At 43.1% G+C, this 19,309-nt stretch overlaps 1 protein-coding gene across 3 annotated transcripts in view; it reads left to right on the top strand.

Moving 5' to 3' along the window:
• The window catches only part of dcakd (dephospho-CoA kinase domain containing), a 36,842-nt gene extending 25,212 nt beyond the window's left edge, over positions 1 to 11,630 (top strand). For all 3 annotated transcript variants that reach the window (XM_060848657.1, XM_060848655.1, XM_060848656.1), the window contains exons 4-5: positions 8,324 to 8,411; positions 9,298 to 11,630. In XM_060848657.1, the coding sequence (XP_060704640.1) occupies positions 8,324 to 8,411; positions 9,298 to 9,583 (374 nt within the window). In that variant the 3' untranslated portion in view covers positions 9,584 to 11,630. The remainder of the gene's footprint in view (positions 1 to 8,323; positions 8,412 to 9,297) is intronic.
• The last annotated feature ends 7,679 nt before the right edge of the window (positions 11,631 to 19,309 follow it).

The raw sequence follows: 19,309 nt of genomic DNA, 5'->3' as shown, positions 1-19,309 counted from the left end.
AAGGGAGGGAATTCCCAGGATTTTGACCCAGCAACAATGAAGGAACAGTGATATTTTTCTGAGTCATGATGATGAGACTTGGAGGGGAACTTGAAAGTGTTTCCATACATCTGCTGTCCTTGTCCTTCTAGATGGAAGTGGTTGGGGGTTTGGAAGGTGTTGTCCCAGGATCTTTTGGTGAATTTCTGCAGTGCATCTTGTATCTGAGGAGTCGCGAATTCTAAACATTGTGTAAGCATCAGCGGACAACCCCATTTCTTACTTTATGACGGAGGGAAGGTCAATGATGAAGCAGCTTCGAACCCTACCATGAGGAACTCCTGCAGAGATGTCTTGGAGCTGAGATGACTGACCTGCAACAACCACAACCATCTTCCAATGTGTCAGGTATGACTCTGACCACTGGAGAGTTTGCCCCCCAATATCCATTGATTCCAGCTTTGCTAGGGCTCCTTGAAGCCACACTCGGTTGAACGCAACCTAGATGTCAAGAGCTGTCACTCTCACCTACCCTCTGGAATTCAGCTTTTTTGTCCATGTTTGAACCAAGGCTGGGATGACGCTGAGTGGCCCTGGCGAAACCCACACTGGGCGTCACTGCTCAGATTATTGCTGAGCAGGTGCTGCTTGATTAGCACTGTTGATCACACCCTCCATCACTTTACTGATGATCAAGAGTAGGCTGATGGGGCAATAATTGGCCCGTTTGGATTTGCCCTGCTTTGAATGGACAGGGCATACTTGGAGAAAGTGAGGACTGCAGATGCTGGAGATCAGAGTTGAGAGTGTGGTGCTGAAAAAGCACAGCAGGTCAGGCAGCATCCGAGGAGCAGGAGAATTGATGTTTCGGACATAAGTCCTTCATGTTGATGCCCAAAACGGCAGTGTTCCGCAACTATCCTCATTTTGTCCAGAAACAAAATAAGAGGACACTTTGCCTGGCAGGCCTCAACGTCCAACCATATCAAAGTTGAGTCCTCACAGACCCAATCACATTCAAAAGGTAGAAGGGAGCTCAATTGAAATGTTCTGACATCCGGGAGGTCCACTCCTCCCAACCCCTGGGCATTTGCAATTTTGTGAGCTTGATAAGGGGCCACTTATAGATTAGATTAGATTAGACTTACAGTGTGGAAACAGGCCCTTCGGCCCAACAAGTCCACACCGACCCGCCGAAGCGCAACCCACCCATACCCCTACATTTACCCCTTACCTAACACTACGGGCAATTTAGCTTGGCCAATTCACCTGACCCGCACATCTTTGTGACTGTGGGAGGAAACCGGAGCACCCGGAGGAAACCCACGCAGACACGGGGAGAACGTGCAAACTCCACACAGTCAGTCGCCTGAGTCGGGAATTGAACCTGGGTCTACAGGCGCTGTGAGGCAGCAGTGCTAACCACTGTGCCACCGTGCCGCCCACTTATGACGCCAGATATAAAAGAACTAAACCAACCATTCAATTTCCGAAACTTTTGTCTAGGAAAAAGCAATGTACCATCCGCAGAGGGTATAATAAGCGAGGAAGAATATTCACTTTAATAAGAACAACTCGACCTAGCCATGATATTGGAAACGACCCCCAATCTTTGAAGGTTTTGTTTAATTTTGTCAAACAAATGAACAAAATTAGCCTTGAATAACTGATCAAAATGAGGGGTAACAGGCCCAAATAAAGAAAGCCTCCCTTTGCCCACTTAAAGGGGGACCCACCTTCAACATCCGGTATTCCCCTAAGATCCCCCCCCCCCCCCCCCCCACCTCCTTCACCCCCGGCCCCAGTAGGCATAGCCTCAGATTTTGAAAAATTTGTCTGGTAACCTGAGAAAAAGCCAAATGAATTAATACACTATCAAATAGGGCACCGAAACTGCCAGGTTCGAAAGAGAAATGAGAACATCATCCGCATATCATGTGACTTTATGCACCTTCGAGCCCATCTTTGGGGCAGCTATGTAAGGGTCCCAATGAATGGCCTCTGCCAGCGGCTCAATCACCAATGTGATGAGAAACCTGAGAGGGAACAGGCTTGCCCACTGCCCCTACCAATGTTAAAATGATCAGTCTGTATACCATTAGCGAGAACCACAGCCAGAGGATCACTGTAAAGGACCCTTACCCATCTAGTAAACACTTCACCCAGGCCAAACCGCTTCAGCCATTCTACCCAGTCAAATGCCTTCTCCGCATCCATGGAAATCAGCAATCCTTGATCTGATTGCTGCTGGCACACTTGAATCACGTTAAGCAGTCTCCTAACATTTTTAGAAGTTCGACAACCCTGGCTGATTCTCCTTAACAATAGAGGGCAACATACTTTCCAACCTCGATGCCAGAGTCTTTGATAAAATTTTAAAAATCAAAATTTAAAATCGAGATGGGTCTGTAAGAAGCACTGTCTTCCAGGGTCTCCCCTTTCTTGAGGATAAGAGAGGTATTCGCCTGTCTTAAGGATGGAGGGAGGCAATCCCGACTATGAATAGTTATACATGTTTAGCATCAGTCCTGATAGTACCTTTACAAATTCTTTATAAAACTCACTGGGAAGGCCATCAGGGCCAGGTGGCTTACCACTTTGAAGGTGCCTCACTACCTCCTGTATCTCTTGGGCAGTTAACCTAGCATTAAGGAGAGATGCCTGTTTAGCAGACGCACCAGGAAGATCCAGATTCCTAAAAAAAAACTCCATCTTATCTCATCTATCCTCACAGCATTCAGACTGGTAAAGTTCAGAGTAAAACCTCCGAAACGCCTCAGTGATCTTTTTAGCATCGTAAGTAAGAGTGCCCTTCCCATCCTGAATAGAAGCAATAGACTGGGAGGCATTTTTCTTCCTGGCCAAATATTTACCGGCCTATCACCATACTTAAACAGCCTCTGCTTCGCAAGGGAAAGTTGCTAATCCTTGTATGGCATTTATGAGAATTGGAAAACAATGTAAAATCTCTGCCCATAGGGTGTAAACATCTCCAAATGTCTACCAACCAGTTCCACACACAAATCACCCAACTGCTTAGATTGTGAAGAAAGCTCTAGGGGGCCTTAGGATATTTTCTCCAGCACAGGATCCATAACGCAATTAAAGTCTCTTTCCCCGCCCCCCCCCAATTATATGCCATGATGCCAAGGCCATCAGCTTAGTGCATCTTTCAGAAATGTAAGCCGGAGGACAGTAGACACTCAAAATATCATATTCCTCGCCATGCATAAGGGCTTTAAGAATAACAAACTGACCATGCTCATCTTTAACACAATCCATTAAATTAAATGGGAGACCTTTCTAGATGAGTATTGCCACTCCCCTGCTTGAATTCTAAAAGCTGAGAAAAACACCCAATCAAACCCGTCCTGCTGTAACTTCAAGTGTTCCTTGTCATTGAGATGAGTCTCCAGCAACAGGGCAGCATCCACTCTCTACTTTGGAAGGTTTGACAATACCTTTTCTCTTTTAACTGGCCTAATGAATTCCTCTGATATTCCAGGTGCACCATTTAAGAATGCTGCTAACCATGATCCTTTCCTATCACATTTGACCTGCCGAGACGAAGAATTAATCTTGCAACACATTGAGCATACTCGAAAGGAGACTTATAAACTCTATTTACCAAAAACAACTTCACTACAAAACACACAAGGCACTTAATGGGGGACTCTACCTCCTGCCCACAGAGGGCGCTTATATTTCCCACACACCCCTCCATCCCCTCTTTCAGCTTGAGTCGTATTCCAAACCCAAGCAATGGAAGAAACCAAACAATGGATGTTGTAAACACAAAGGTATAACAAAAACAGTGAGCACTCTGCGCTCCCCAAAAAAACACAGACATTATTGTCCATGTCCATAAATACATCTACACTATTTTAAAGTATCCAAGAAGTTTTTGGCTTGCTCCAAGGAATTAAATGACCCCGTCATCTCCTTGTAAATAATACAAAGCACTGCTGGATATCTCTTCGAATATTGAATACCAAGGTCATTTAACCTTCTCTTAGCCTCATCAAATGATTTCCTGTTATGAATCACTGCCACAGAAAAGTCCTTGGAAAAACATCATCTTAGTTCCCTAATAGGTCAGGGCCTGCGGTCCCCCCTGCCCCAACAACCTTCTGCAAGTTTCCATGACTCTCTGCTTGTACCATGAAATCACACCAGAACCGGGTGGGGGCGCTGGCCCTGACCGGATCTGCGCACTGCAACCCGGTGAGCTCTGTCAGCCTTCACCCGGTCTGTCTCGGCGTCCCATCCGTGAAATTGTGGCAATCAGTCTTCAAAATAACTTGCTGGCAGCCCACCTTCTACTCCCTCCAACAGGCCAACGATCCAGATTTTCTTTCTCCTACCTCAATTTTCCAGGTCATCTATTTGCTCAGTCAGGGCCCAAACCTGTTTCTGAAGGGCTTGGATCCGCCCTGCTGAGGAATTGACCTCTGTCTCTGATGCTGTGGTCTACCACTCAACCTCTTCAACTCCCATCCTGAGCCCTTCCAACTCCTTCTCATGCTTTTGCAGTATGGCTAAGGTGGGCTCCAGTCGATTACGAGTTTCTTCCTTCATCTCCCGGATCAGCTGTCGGATAGCTGCGGGTTCTTCCACAATGTTCTGCTGGGCAGGAATTTCTTTCACAGCTGCTGAGGGAGCTGTAGCTGCTTCCCCAGTTGCAGTCTCTGGCCTGCTCCCTGTTTTTGGCGAGTGTCTCGAGTGTTGAGTGTTTGCTTCCCCTTAGTCAGTTTCACATGCTCAGAAAAGGATTTAAGTGGTTGTATTACCATTTAACAATAATTTTTTTCAAAAAAAACTAAGGTGGGGGTAAAAAAATTACTGTCTTGGTTGGGTGCAGAGCTTAGCAAGGCTGATCTATTCAGATTGCCGCCATCTTGAATCCCCCCCTCCAATGAGTTTAATGGTCTACCACCATTCACAATTGGATGTAGCAGGACTGCAAAGTTTGGATCTGATCTGTTGGCTGTGGGATCACTTAGCTCTACCACTTGCTGCTTATGCTGTTTGTCATGTAGATAGTCCTTTTTGGTAGCTTCACCAGATTGACACCTGATCTTTAGGTACACCTGGTGCTGTTCCTGGCATGCCCTCCTGCACTCTCCATTGAACCAGGGTTGATCCCCTGAATAGATGGTAATGATTGAGGTGTTAACCAGGCCATGAGGCTGAAGATTATGCTGGAGTACAATTGTGCTGCTGTTGATGGTCCACTGTGCGTCCTGGATGCCCAGTCTTGATTTGCTATATATGTTCAAAGTTTGTTTCATTTAGTCCAGTGATAGTGCCACACAACATAAGAAACTATTCTCAATGTGAAGGCGGGACTTTGTCTCCACAAGGATAGTGCGGTGGTCACTCCTACCGATATTGTCATGAACAGATGCTTCTGCAGCTGGCGGATTGGTAAGGACGAGGTCAAGAATGTTTTTCCCTCTTGTTGGTTCTCTCACCACCTGCCACAGACCCAGTCTAGCAGCTGTGTACTTTAGGCTTGATCAGTAATATGGGTACTGAGCCACTCTTAGTGGTGAACATTGAAATCCCCCATCCAGAGTACATTTTGTGTCCTTGTCATCCTCAGTGCTTCTTCCAAGTGTTGATCAACATGGAGGCACACCGATTCATCAGCTGAGGGAGGATGGTATGTAGTAATCAGGAAATTTCCTTGCTTGTGTTTAACCTGAAGCCACGAGATGTCATGGGGTCCAAAGTCAATGTTGAGGACTCCCTGAGCAACTTCCTCCCAACTGTATGCCACTGTGGCACCCCCACTGCTGGGTCTGTCCTGCCTGTCCTTGACCAGGGATAGCAGTGGTGGTGTCTGGGACACAGTCATAGTCACGGAATCATGCCTTATGGACAATGTCATGCTGTTGCTTGTGAGAAATCTCTCCCAATTTTAGCACTAGCTCTAGATGTTAATAAGGAGGACTTTGTAGGGTTGACAGGACAGTTTCTGCCATTGTGTTTTCCACTGCCGAGATCAATGCCAGGTGATCCTATGAGTTTCATTTCTTTGAAACATTGCAGCAATTGGTATTGCTGAATGGCTTGCTAGGCCATTTCAGAGGGCAGTTGAGAGTCAACCACATCGCTGTGGGTCTGGAGTCACATGTAGGCCAGACCAGGTAAGGAGGGCAAATTGCTTTTCCTGAAGGACATTAATGAGCCAGATGAGGTTTTTTTTGACTATTGACAGTGATTTCATGGTGATTAGTGGATTCTTAATTCCAGTTTTTTTTTATTGAATTCAAATTCCACACTCTGCCATAGTGGGATTCAAACCTGGGCCCCAGAACATTATCTGACTTTCTGGATTAATAATCTAGTGATAATGCCACTAAGCCATCGCCTATCCGATTCCCCAGCAGAGGGAGGACAGTACCTGATAATCAGAAGTCTCCTTGCCCATGCTTAACCTGAAGCTGTGAGACTTCCTGGGATCCGGATTGGTCCCAGAATCCCTACAGTACAGAAGGACACCATTCAGCCCATCAAGGCTGTACTAACCCTATGAAGAGCATCCCATCCAGACCCAGCCCTCCCACCCTATTCTCATAACCCAATAGCACTTCTCATGGTTAATCCATTTAGCCTGCAGAACCTTGGTGACTATGGGCCATTTAGCATGGCCAATCCACCTAACCTGCTTACCTTTGGACTGTGGGAAGAAACTGGATCATTTGGCAAACAGAACAATGTACAAACCTCTCACAGACAGTCACCTAAGGCTGGAATTGAACCTGGTTCCCTGGCATTGTGAGGCAGCAGTGCTGATCACTAAGCCACCGTGCCACTGAAACCTCTGTTCCTAGGTGGTCTTGAGTCATCAAATTTTCAGATAACGGCTGAACGTGCTGACGACTAATGCTACAGAGATAGGTAAAGGAATTTGGGATGTTTGGGCTTGCAGGAAATCATTGGCAATCTGGATCAGGCAGGAAGAAAAGTCTGTACAGATGTGTCATATTTAGGTTAGCAAGATGTAATAAATGAACTGCCATAGGGATCAGTACTGCGACCTCAACTATTTACAATTGATGTTGAAAATGTGTTGCTGGTTAAAGCACAGCAGGTTAGGCAGCATCCAAGGAATAGGAAATTCGACGTTTCGGGCATAAGCCCTTCATCAGGTTTCCTGATGAAGGGCTTATGCCCGAAACGTCGAATTTCCTATTCCTTGGATGCTGCCTAACCTGCTGTGCTTTAACCAGCAACACATTTTCAACTGTGATCTCCAACATCTGCAGACCTCATTTTTTACCCGAACTATTTACAATTGATGCCAGTGACTGGGTTGAAGGAACTATATGGTAGCTCAATTTGCTGAAGACATCAAGATGCGTAGGAGATTAAGTTGTGAGTCTGCTAAGTGTTGAGAATACATTGAGAATAGCTGAAAGTTTGGGCACATGAAATACAATGTCAGAAGATGTGAACTTGCATACTTTGTCAAGAAGAATAAAAATGCAGCATATTATTTAAATTGTAGAACTCTGAGGTACTGAGGGATCTATATGTTTGGTACATGAATTTCTCAGCATTAGTATGTAGGTACAGCTAGTGATTAAGAAGGCAAAACGCCCCTTCCAAGGGGAATGGAGTATAAAAATAGGGATGTTTTACGACAGTTTTACATGATATTGGTGAAACCAAGCCTGAACAATGTGCACAGTTTTTGTCTCCTTATTTAAAAAAGGGCATAATTGCAACAGAAACTTTTCAGAAGTTCATTCGACTGATTCCTGGAATGAGGGGATTATTTAAGAGGAAAGTTTAGATGAGCTTAGTTTTTAACCATTGGAGTTTAGAAGAATGAAAGCTGGCCTTATTGAAACACAGAAGATGCTGGGGATATTTTAAATCTGAAAGGATGTTTTCCTTGTGGAGATCTAGAATAGGGGGGAGTTTAAAAGGAAAATAGGTCTCCTATTGAAGAAAGAGATGAAAATTTTTTTCCGAGAGTCTGTGGAACTCTCGTTCCTCAGAGAATGGTGAAAGATAGATCATATAATATTTTTAATCCAGAGGTAGATGGATACTTGATTAAGAAGCAACTCAAAGGGTATTGCACATGTTCTTGAATGCAAAGTTGAGGCCGCAGTCTTGATTCAAACTGGTGAAAGTGGCAAAAAGGCCACAGTGCTGCTGAGTCTCCTCATCAATCTACCATTCTGTTTGGATTTTCTGTCTTAAATTGTAATCTGTTGATAGACAATGGTGTCTGAGACTGCACAGGCTAAAAACTGATTCATTTTGCCTGGCATAGTACAGGAGTGAGCATACAAAATAGTAGTGTAACCATTTTTTTTATCTGCAGGATACCGGTATGTTATCCTTGATGTTCCACTCTTGTTTGAGACTAACAAATTGCTCAGGTTTATGAAGCATACAGTTGTTGTTTATTGGTAAGTTGATGTAAATCTGCTTAAACCTACTAGTATTGTCATTGATCATACTCAGTAGTCTATATGCCAAAGAACTATGAACATTCTATACTTTGTCTCTGACATCTCCCCTAGTTGAAATTGATATTTAAAAAGGTGTCCAATACATTGGCTATTTTAAAAGCAAACTATTGGGGGTCATATTTTGGGGTCAGTATGAAGGTTCTATGAGGCATTGTAGCCTGAACACTATTCTCCATTCCCAGGGAGTACGTGTCAGCTGGTCTTTAATGCATTAAAAATATTGCACAAAACCCTTTACAGGATGGGTCATTGAAAATTGGGGATGATACAAAACAAGTGGGAATAGGAAACCTGTCTAAATCTTAATCTTTCCCTTTTCTTAACTAAATGCTTCAACTATTAGTTTTTGCTCAGATCACACAACACAGACCGGGAACGAGACTTGTTTTTTCCTGCTTGATATAGCTTAGTACCACACCACTCAAATTACTTGTTGATTGACTCAGATAACAAAATCAAAAGTGATGAGTAATTTGTAGAATAATACAGTGCAAAACGTGGCAACTTAACCTGTTGTATCTGTGCTTTATAATTGTATCTCTTTGTAAAGCAGTATTGCCACTTCCTCCTGTTCTTTTCCATAGTCTTGCAATTCTTTTCAAGTATCTATCCACTTGATGTTTGAAAGTTATTACTGAAAGTGCTTTCAGGCTATGCCTATAGTGGCATAGTGTGGGAATTGTAGCTTAACCTTCCAGATCATAGCATCTTGTTCCTTGTAAAGTAAAACAAAATCCAATTGCCTAGCCCCTTTGGTGCTGTCTTGTGTCAGTATGGCTATGCTTGTGACATTTGGTTAACTGCTTTGTTTATTGTGTCGTAGTGACCCTCAGAGCCAGCTGACCCGGTTGATGAAACGAAATCATTTGACGCAGGCGGAGGCAGAGCGCCGCATTGGTGCGCAAATGCCATTGGAGCAGAAGCGGAAACTGGCAAACCATGTGATTGATAACTCTGGTGACAGTGCCAGTACTTACCGGCAGGTTTGCAAACTGCACTCTCAGCTTGAAGACTCGCTGGACTTCTTAGCGGTCCGGTTACTAGCCTTAGTCACTCTGACAGGAATCGGAGGCCTCCTCTGCATATTTATGAAAAGGTGCATTTTTTAATATGAAGATTTGCTCCAGACCGAGCTAAGGTCAGGGCAGGTGCTTCGTTTTCCCGTGAGAAGATCCTTTGTAAGACTGGAGAATGAAACACTGGTTGGAAGTGCTGCTTACTGAATGATCTTCAGTTATACCTCTCTTTCCCTTTCTCCTTATGATAATTGTCATTACCATTATCTATCTCCAACACTGCAGAGACCAACACTGACGAGACTATTGCCTAAGTTATGGATAGTCAGAATCCTGCTTCAAATTTTGGTGCTTCAGGAAAAGCAATCAAGTAATGGATTTTTTTAGGGTATAGACTTTCTTGCAGTATTGCTGTTCACTGCAACTTTTACGGCCATCAAAGGCAAGTGACTGGCTGTTGTTTACTTTGTTTAACCTGAGAGCACTTGAGGCATGTTTCTGAAATCTGATCTTCAGTAAGTTGCACTCTGTGCTCCGTTGAGAATGGGCACCATTGCTGCTTCTTTAACTGTAACAACTGAGATGAATCTGAGGCAAGACAATGTTATCGCAGGAAGTGAAAACTGGAACTTTCAACATATTGCCAGTTTATTATAAAAGAAGTGCAACTTGCTCAGGGCATATATAATGCATATGGTGGCACAGTGTGGGAATTGTCACTTAACCACAATTGCTGTGCTTTCTTTCTAGTTCACTATTATCATATACATTTGACAGTCAAGCGAGGTAGGTGTTCTCAGATCATAATGATTCATTTTAAGTGCTGGGCTTTACTTTATCCATTGGTTTCAATCTAGTAATGTCCACTCAAAATGTGCAATTTTACTATATGAGAAATCAGAAAAATGAATATGTTTTCAAAATTCTCTGTCACTATATGTTGGATCAGCAGTATGCTAATTCCTCCAAATAGTGTGGAATAAGCAACAACAATCACATACTAAATGAACAACGTTGTAATATTATATGGAAGAATTCTCTCTTTTGATGTTTCATTTTTAAAAATGATGAGGAAAGCCCTAACATGGATCTTTCTGCTGAGTTAATGATATGCAAATATAGTGGGTGCTGTTGACCTTTGGCAATAACATCAAGGCCCAAGCCCTAATTTACTCTATCCATTAACATTGATGCAAATCAGGCAAAGTGAAAAACAGGCTGCCAGCCCACCATTGTCAAGTTTACCTTATTGCCAGTTTCACATCTAAAGTATTAGTCTACTGACTATCTGTCATGGTGTTTTTGTTCAGACTGGATAGTAGATTGGATAAAATCTACAGGTCTCCAATCAGATAAAGATTTATACATTCATCTGGATCTTTTCAGCAAGTTACTTCCCTCCTGCTGCCACTGCCTCCAGGGTTTTCCTTCCCCCTGAACTAGTGCTCAGGAGTGGCTTTCCAGGGACTATCACTCTCCAGTTACATGCCCAAGTAATCATTCTTAATCTGAGTTGTGATTGCCACCTAGCCAAATGTAGGCAATTTCCCTTCAGACTGCCATGTTGTTATTGGCTAACATCGGAATGGGGTCCAAAATAATGGTTAATCGAACACTGCCCACCCCCACCAGCACCCCAAGCACCAGGGAAGCTGGTGTCTGTGGTAACATCATTGCCTGCTAGCTGAAATTGACTATCTCTACTTGCACTGACTCAAGTATTTTTGAGTAGGAACATTTTTTGCTTCCCTGAAATAACTCTGCTGTATGACTTCTCGTTCATAAGACGGCCCATTTGCAGTCAAAGTCAAAAGACCTAAATTGTCAAAATGTGCTCAAGTGGAATATCCCCAGAGAATAACGAGTGTCCTTGCCATTTCAAGCACCATTCTTGGTTTCAGGACAAATGACAGACAGAGATTAAAATCAAACATTAGGGCTTTACAGCTTCAGTTTCTGTCAATCTACTCTAAGCCCCACAATATCCTAAGTGTATAGAGACATCGACCTGTTTCCCACATGTGCATTCTCTGTAATTGCCATCATAGGAAATTTTTAATTGAGTTTCTTTCCCTAAATTTGTCTTTGTAAAATTTCTGACATGTATAAATAAACCAGCATTGTCCTGCGTTTGAATCAATTTGAAAGGAATGGAATTTGAGGCTGAAAGATTTGTTGAAATTATTTTGCGCTTTGCTGATGTCAATCGTTTTAAACTAATATTTAAGAAACTGCCTCCTGCAGTATCTGTCATTGTGGATAACATTTTGAACTGTTGTGAGCTGATGACATTTGGCACTTTCTTTCCCTTGAGAGTAACAACATGGCAAGGTCAGCTGTGTAATCACATCAAAGTGCTGTAGGCAGGCGATATTATCAATGCCATGCTGAAAGAACAACCAATGGGACGAGCTTCAATGCTAAGAAGTTGTGTTGACCATTTCTCCTCAGTACGAAGTCCCAGTTTTGCTGAACTCCCGGTGGCTAGCTTTCATTCAATGACCTCCTTCTGCAGCTTAGTTGGGCCAGACACTGAATACTGCAAACACCGAGAGTTTCACATATATCATGACAAATCACAGCTCTGACTAAACAGTTATCATTTGTCTTCTGCTGAAGGAGTCTCAAAACTCCTTACAGCCAGTGAACTGTTTTCACTTATTGCACTACAGGGAAAGGTGTTTTTCTAATTTGGGTACAGCAAGTAAAGGAAAAATGTTCTGTTTCTGTAGCTGTTAATAGAAAGATTAGCAAGAACAAGTGGACAGTTCCCTTATCATTTTGTGGGTGTTTCAATTAGAATTATAGAATCCCTACAGTGGAAGCAGGCCATTCAGCCCATCAAGTCCACACTGACCCTCCCAAGAACATTACCCCTTACCCTAGCCCTGTAACCCTATATTTCCCATGGCCAATCCACTTAGTCTACACACCACTAGATACTGGGCAGTTTAGCATGGCCATTCCATCTAACCTGCAGGTCTTTGGAATGTGGGAGGAAACTGGGGCACCTGGAGGAAACCCACACTGCCCCATTCACAAAAGCAAGCAGGCATGTCACCATCTCGATTCCCAACTGATGTCTGAGCACTATGACCATAGACTGACTCTTTATTCATGCATTGGGTCCACGCTGAAACAGGGTACTTGTACATCTGGAGCTTGAGTGGGCCATGGATACAGCAGATTCTTCAGGTCAATATTTATTCATCAATCAATGGCCTCACTAATTTAGACTATCTGTTCATTACCTCATTCAAATATGCAGATCCTACTGCCATGTTACTGAGAATTTATTTAATTGCTTGTGAAAGCAACTATGGAAATGTAAGTACTTTGGTACTTTTTCCATTTACTTTTAGTCACCATGATGCACAACATACCTAACTGAAAAAGTTAATAAATTTCACCTCGCCTTGGAATCAGTGAAGCTGATGTTTGGGTCTGTGCTGTTCCATGTGTTCTTTTTTGTAATATTTCAGTGCATATGCTTCACTATTTTAGATATGATTCAGCAAGATATGAGTAGCAGAAATGTTTACATCGGATTTTTGAAAGAGCTTACCCAATTAGCCATACTCTTCAGCTCTTTCCTTCATTTCCCCGGAAGTTTATCCATGTCAAGTATAAAATCCCATTCATTTCCGAAATTACAGCAGAATCTACTTGTGTCACCCTTTCAAGAAACCCATTCAAACAAATACAGTAAGTTGTTGGTGGGGGGATTCTGAGGTACATGATTTACATGTGTTTGCAAGGCCAAAGTAGAGGGCATAGGTTTAAGGTGAAAGGGATTTAAAAGGGACCTAAGGGGCAACATTTTCACACAGAAGGTGTTACATATATGGAGTGAACTGCCAGACGAAGTGACAGAGGTGAGTACAATTAAGACATTTAAAAGGCACCTGGAAGGGGATATGACTAGGATGGGTTCAGAGAGACATGGGTCAAATGCTGGCAAATGGGAGAAGGTCTGATTGGAGGATCTGGTTGGCTTGACCCAAAGGGCCTGTTTCCATGCTGTATGACTTTATGAATCAGGAGCAAGAGTTGGCCACTCAGTTATTCAAAAAAATCATTGTTTATCTGCTTATCTCCAATAATCTTTTACTCCCTTGGTAATCAAGGCTCTATCTACATCTGCCTTAAAAAATGTTTAAAAATAAGTAAGAGCTACAAGGAGGCAGTTACTCCTAGAAATGAAGATAGTTGGGTGACTGTTAGAAGGATAAGAAGCAATCAGTGCAGTGATCCCCTGTAGCCGATTCTCTCCCCACCCACGCCCAAACAAATATACTGTTGGGGAGGTATAATTAACCAGGGGTAAGCCATGGGATACAGGTCTCTGGCACAAAGTCTGTCCCTGTTGCTAAGAAGGGAAGGGGGTAGAGGAGTGGAGTATTAGTCATTGGGGACTCCAAGTTAGGGGGACGGATAGGAGATTCTGTGGGAAGGAGAGAGACTCGTGGTTGATGTGTTTCCTCCCAGATGCTAGGGTGTGTGCTGCCTCGGATTGTGATTTTGGGATCCTTAAGGCGGAGGGGGAGCAGCCCCAGATCATGATCCACGTAGGCACCAATGACATAGGAATAGGGTTGGGGATGTAAGGGAAAAATTCAGGAAGCTAGGGTGGAAACTTAGAGCTACAGCAAACAGAGTTGTTGTCTCTGGTTTATTACCTGTGCCTCGTGCTAGGGAGAGAGAGGAGTTGAACACAGGGATGTTGCAGCAGGGAGAGTTTCAGATACCTGGATAATTAGGGCTCATTCTGGGGTTGGTGGGGCACCTACAAATGGGATGGTCTACACCTGAACCAGAGGGGTACCAATATCCGTGGGGGGGGGGGGGGTGGAATTTGCTAATGCTCTTCAGGAGAGTTTAAACTAATTCAGCAGGGGATGGGAACCTGAACTGTAGCTCCAGTGTACAGGAGGTTGAGAGTAGTGAGGTCATGAATAAGGTTTCAAGGTCGCAGGAGTGTTCCTCCAGGCTGGAAGGTGGTTTGAAGAGTGTCTACTTCAACATTAGGAGCATCTGGAATAAGTTGGATGAACTTGCAGCATGGGTTGGTACCTGGAAGTTCGATGTTGCCGCCATTTCGGAGACATGGATAGAGCAGGGACTGGAATGGTTGTTGCAGGTTCTGGGGTTTAGATGTTTCAGTAAGAACAGAGAAGATGGTGAAAGAGGGGGAGATGTGACATTGTTAGTCAAGAATACAATTACAGTAGCAGAAAGGACATTCGATGAGGACTCGTTTATTGAGGAAATATGGGCTGAGGTTAGAAACAGGAAGGAAAAGGTCACCCTGGGAGTTTTCTTTAGGCCTCTGAAAAGTCCCAGAGATGTAGAGGAAAGGATAACAAACACAATTCTGGACTGGAGCGAGAGTAACAGGGTAGTTGTTTAGGGGGACTTTAACTTTCCAAATATTGACAAGAAACGCCATAGTTTGAGTACTTTAAATGGGTCAGTTTTTGTCCAATGTGTGCAGGATGGTTTCCAGACAGTATGTAGACAAGCCAACAAGAGGTGAGGCTAGATTGGATTTGGAACTGGGTAATGAACCCAGCCAGATGTTAGATTTCGAGGTAGGTGAGCATTTTGGTGATGGTGACTACAATTCAGTTATGCTTACTTTAACAATGGAAAGGGATAGGTAAACACTGCAGGGTAAGAGTTAAAGCAGGGCAAAGGCAATTACGATGCAATTAGGCAAGATTTAGGATGCATAGGATGGGCACAATTGAAATGTGGAGCTTATCAAGGAACAGTTACTATGTGTCCTTGATAAGTATGTACCTGTCAGGCAGGGAGGAAGTGATCAAGCAAAGAGCCGTGGTTTACTAAAGAAGTTGAATCTTTTGTCAAGAGCAAGAAGGAGGCTTATGTAAAGATGAGATATGAAGGCTCAGTTAGGGCAATTGAGAGTTACAAGTTAGTCAGGAAGGACCTAAAGAGAGAGTTAAGAAGAGCCAGGAGGGAACATGAGAAGTCTTTGGCAGGTAGGACAAGGAAAACCCTAAAACTTTCTACAGGTGTTTAGCCGAAGGACAATAGTGAGAAGTTGTGCATGAACTTCGAAGAAATAAGAGAGGTGCTAAGTGAATATTTTGCATCAGTGTTCACACAGGAAAAGGACCATGCTGTTGAGCAGAATACTGAGGTAGAGGCTATTAGACTAGGCAGGATTGAGGTTCATAAGGGGGAGGTGTTATCTATTTTCACTTTCTAGAATTGCGAAGTCCCCTGGGCTGGGTGGGATTTATCCTAGGATTCTCTGGGAAGCTAGGGAGGAGATTGCAGAGCCTTTGGCTTTGATGTTTATGTTGTCATTGTCTACAGGAATAGTGCCAGAAGACTGAAGGATAGCAAATGTCCCCTTGTTCAAGAAGGGAAGTAGAGGCAACCATGGTATTTATAGACCAGTGAGCCTTACTTTGGTTGTGGGTAAAGTGTTGGAAAGGATTACAAGAGAGAGAATTTATAATCATTGAGAAAGGAATAGTTGGATTAGGGATAGTCAACATGTTTTTGTGAAGCGTAGTTTGTGCCTCACAAACCTTATTGAGTTCTTTGAGAAGGTGACCAAACAGATGGATGAGGATAAAGAGGTTGATGTGGTATATATGGATTTCAGTAAGGCACTTGATAAGGTTCCCCATGGTAAGCTATTGTAGAAAATACAGAGGCATGGGATTGAGGGTGATTTTAGCGGTTTGGATCAGAAATTGGCTAGCTGAAAGAAGACAAGAGGGTGGTGGTTGATGGGAAATGTTCATCCTGGAGTTCAGTTACTTGTAGTGTACCACAAGGATCTATTTTGGGGCCACTGCTTTTGGTCATTTTTATAAATGACCTGGATGAGGGTGTAGAAGGATGGGTTAGTAAGTTTGCAGATGGCAATAAGGTCAGTGGAGTTGTGGATAATGCGGAAAGATGTTGCAGGTTACAGAGGGACATAGATAAGCTGCAGAGCTGGGCTGAGAGGTTGCAAATGGAGTTTAGTGTGGAAAAGAGTGAGGTGATTCACTTTGGAAGGAGTAGGAGGAATACATAATACTGGGCTAATGGTGGTGTGGATGAGCAGAGAGATCTCCATGTCCATGTGCATAGATCCCTGAAAGTTGCCACCCAGGTTAACAGGGTTGTAAAGAAGGCATACGGTGTGTTGGCTTTTATTGGTAGACAGATTGGGTTTTGGAGGTCATCTTGCAGCTGTACGAAATCTGATGTGGCTGCACTTGCAGTAGTGCATACAGTTCTGGTAACCACATTATAGGAAGGATGTGGAAGGTTTGGAAAGGGTTCAGAGGAGATTTAGCAGGATGTTGCCTGAAAGGGAGGGAAGGTCTTACAAGAAAAGGTTGAGAGACTTGAGGCTGTATTCGTTAGAGAGAAAAAGGTTAAAAAGCGACTTAATAGAGACATACAGAATGACCAGAGACAGCGTGATCAGTGGACTGTGGGAGCCTTTTTACTTGGATGGTGATGGTTAGCATGAGGGGACATAGCTTTAAATTGAGGGGTGATAGATATAGGACAGATGTCAGAGGTAATGTCTTTGCTCAGAGAGTAGTAGGGGCATGGAATGCCCTGCCTGCAACAGTAGTGGACTCACTAACTTTAATGGCATTTAAATGTCACTGGGCAAACATATGGATAAAAATGGAATAGTGTTGGTTAGATGGGCTTCAGACTAGTTTCACAGGTTGGCGCAAAATCGAGGGCCGAAGGCCTGTACTGCGCTGTTATGTGTTCTATATTCTACCTTAAAAATATTTAAAGATTCTGCATCCAGTGTATTTTTGGAAGGGGATTGCTAAGTCTCTCAGTCCACCAGAGGGGGAAAAAAGTCCTTATCTCGGTTTTAAATTTGGCAACTCTTTATTTTTAAACTATGTCTCTTTGTTCTGGATTCTTCCATAAGATCCTTTCAGCATCTATCTGCTTAAGTCCCCTCAGCATTTTGTATGTTTCAATTAAGTCACCTCCAACTCATCTATACTAGAGAGGACGAAGACCTAGCCTTCCTAGTCTGTCTTTACAAGGCAATCTGCTTCTTCCAGGTATTGGGCTTGTAAACCATCTCTGAACTGCTTCCACTACATTAGTATCCTTACCACAATCCTTACCAGTATTGCAGATGCGGTTTTACCAATACCATAAGTTAAACATAACCTCCCTATTCTTCAAATCTCCTTGCAATAAAACGTAACATTCTATTAGCATGGTGGCACAGTGGTTAGCACTGCTGCCTCACAGCGCCAGAGATCCGGATTCACTTCCCGCCTCAGGCAACTGACTGTGTGGAGTTTGCACATTCTCCCTGTGTGCGCGTGGGTTTGCTCCGGTTTCCAGGTTAGGTGAATTGGCCATGCTAAATTGATAAATTGCCCGTAGTGTAGGGGAATGGGTCTAGGTGGGTGCGCTTTGGTGGGTTGGCGTGGAATTGTTGGGCCAAAGGGCCTGTTTCCACACTAAGTAATCTAATCTAACTTCCTGATGAGTTGCTGTACTTGCATATTAACCTTCTGAGATTCATGCATGAGGATCCCCAGATATTTCTGCATCTCAGAGCTCTGCAACATCTCACCATTTAGACTGTTGAACTTTTATTTCTTTATTTTTCTACGTTATTCTAAGAACGACTGTAATGTTTAACTTTTAACTTTGTTTCTTTATTTTCTACTTTGCACGTAAGATTTTGTATCTAGGTACCTAAATGATGCTGGAATGGCGAGCACTTTTCACTGTACTCATGTACTTCTATACTTGGATACATGTGACAATAAAATCTTATTCAAATTCTAATATGCTTCCCTTTATTCTTTCTATCAAAATGAAAAATTTAACACTTTCCCATGTACTTCATTTGACAAATCTTTGCCCACTCACTTAACCTATCTGCATCCCATTATAGGCTCCACAAGTACACTTCACAACTCAGCACCTTACCCATCTTTCTGTCATCAGTAATTATCATACCTTCAATCACTTCATCTAAGTCATGCATATAAGTTGTAAAGAATTGAGGCCCCAGCAGCACTGATCCTTGTGGCACACCCCTCATGACATCTTCCCATTCCTTAACTTTCTCATCAGAAAGCCTGTACCCTGAACAGAAGGTTTACAATCTGATGATTTGGTCCTAGATCCTAACAATAGTTATATCAATGTTGTACATTTATTTTTCAAGACTTTATAAGTTCAAAAGATATTGGAGCTGAATTCGGCCACTTGGCCCATCAAGTCTGCTCTGCCATTCAATCATGGCTGATATGTTTCTCTCCCATTTTCCCCATAGCCCTCCATCCCATTACCAATTAACAATCTATCTAACTCCTCCTTAAAGTTACTCACAGTCTCAGCATCCACAGCACTTTGGGGTAGTGAATTCCACAGATTCACAACCCTTTGAGTTTCTCCTCAACTCTATTTTAAATTTGCTGTCCCTTATCATAAGGCTACAACCTCTTGTTCTAGAATGCCCCACAAGAGGAAGCATCTGCTCCACATCTATTTTATCCACACCTTTTATCATCTTGAATACCTCAATTTGATCCCCCCCATTCTTCTAAATTCCAGACAATGTAGGCCTAAACTGTTCCATCTCTCTTCATATGACAAACCCCTCATCTCTGGAATCAATCTAGTGAACCTCCTCTGAACTGCCTCCAATACCCCTTCATCTTTCCTCAAATAAGGGGACCAAATGTGCGTAATACTTCAGGTGCGGTTTCACCAATACCTTGTATAGTTGCAACAATACTTCCTTACCTTTGTATTCTATTCCTTTAGCTGGAAAAGCCAACATTC

The sequence above is a fragment of the Hemiscyllium ocellatum genome, chromosome 32 (genome assembly GCF_020745735.1).
Source record: "Hemiscyllium ocellatum isolate sHemOce1 chromosome 32, sHemOce1.pat.X.cur, whole genome shotgun sequence".
Taxonomy (NCBI): domain Eukaryota; kingdom Metazoa; phylum Chordata; class Chondrichthyes; order Orectolobiformes; family Hemiscylliidae; genus Hemiscyllium; species Hemiscyllium ocellatum.
This window is presented reverse-complemented; position numbering and strand designations above follow the sequence as displayed.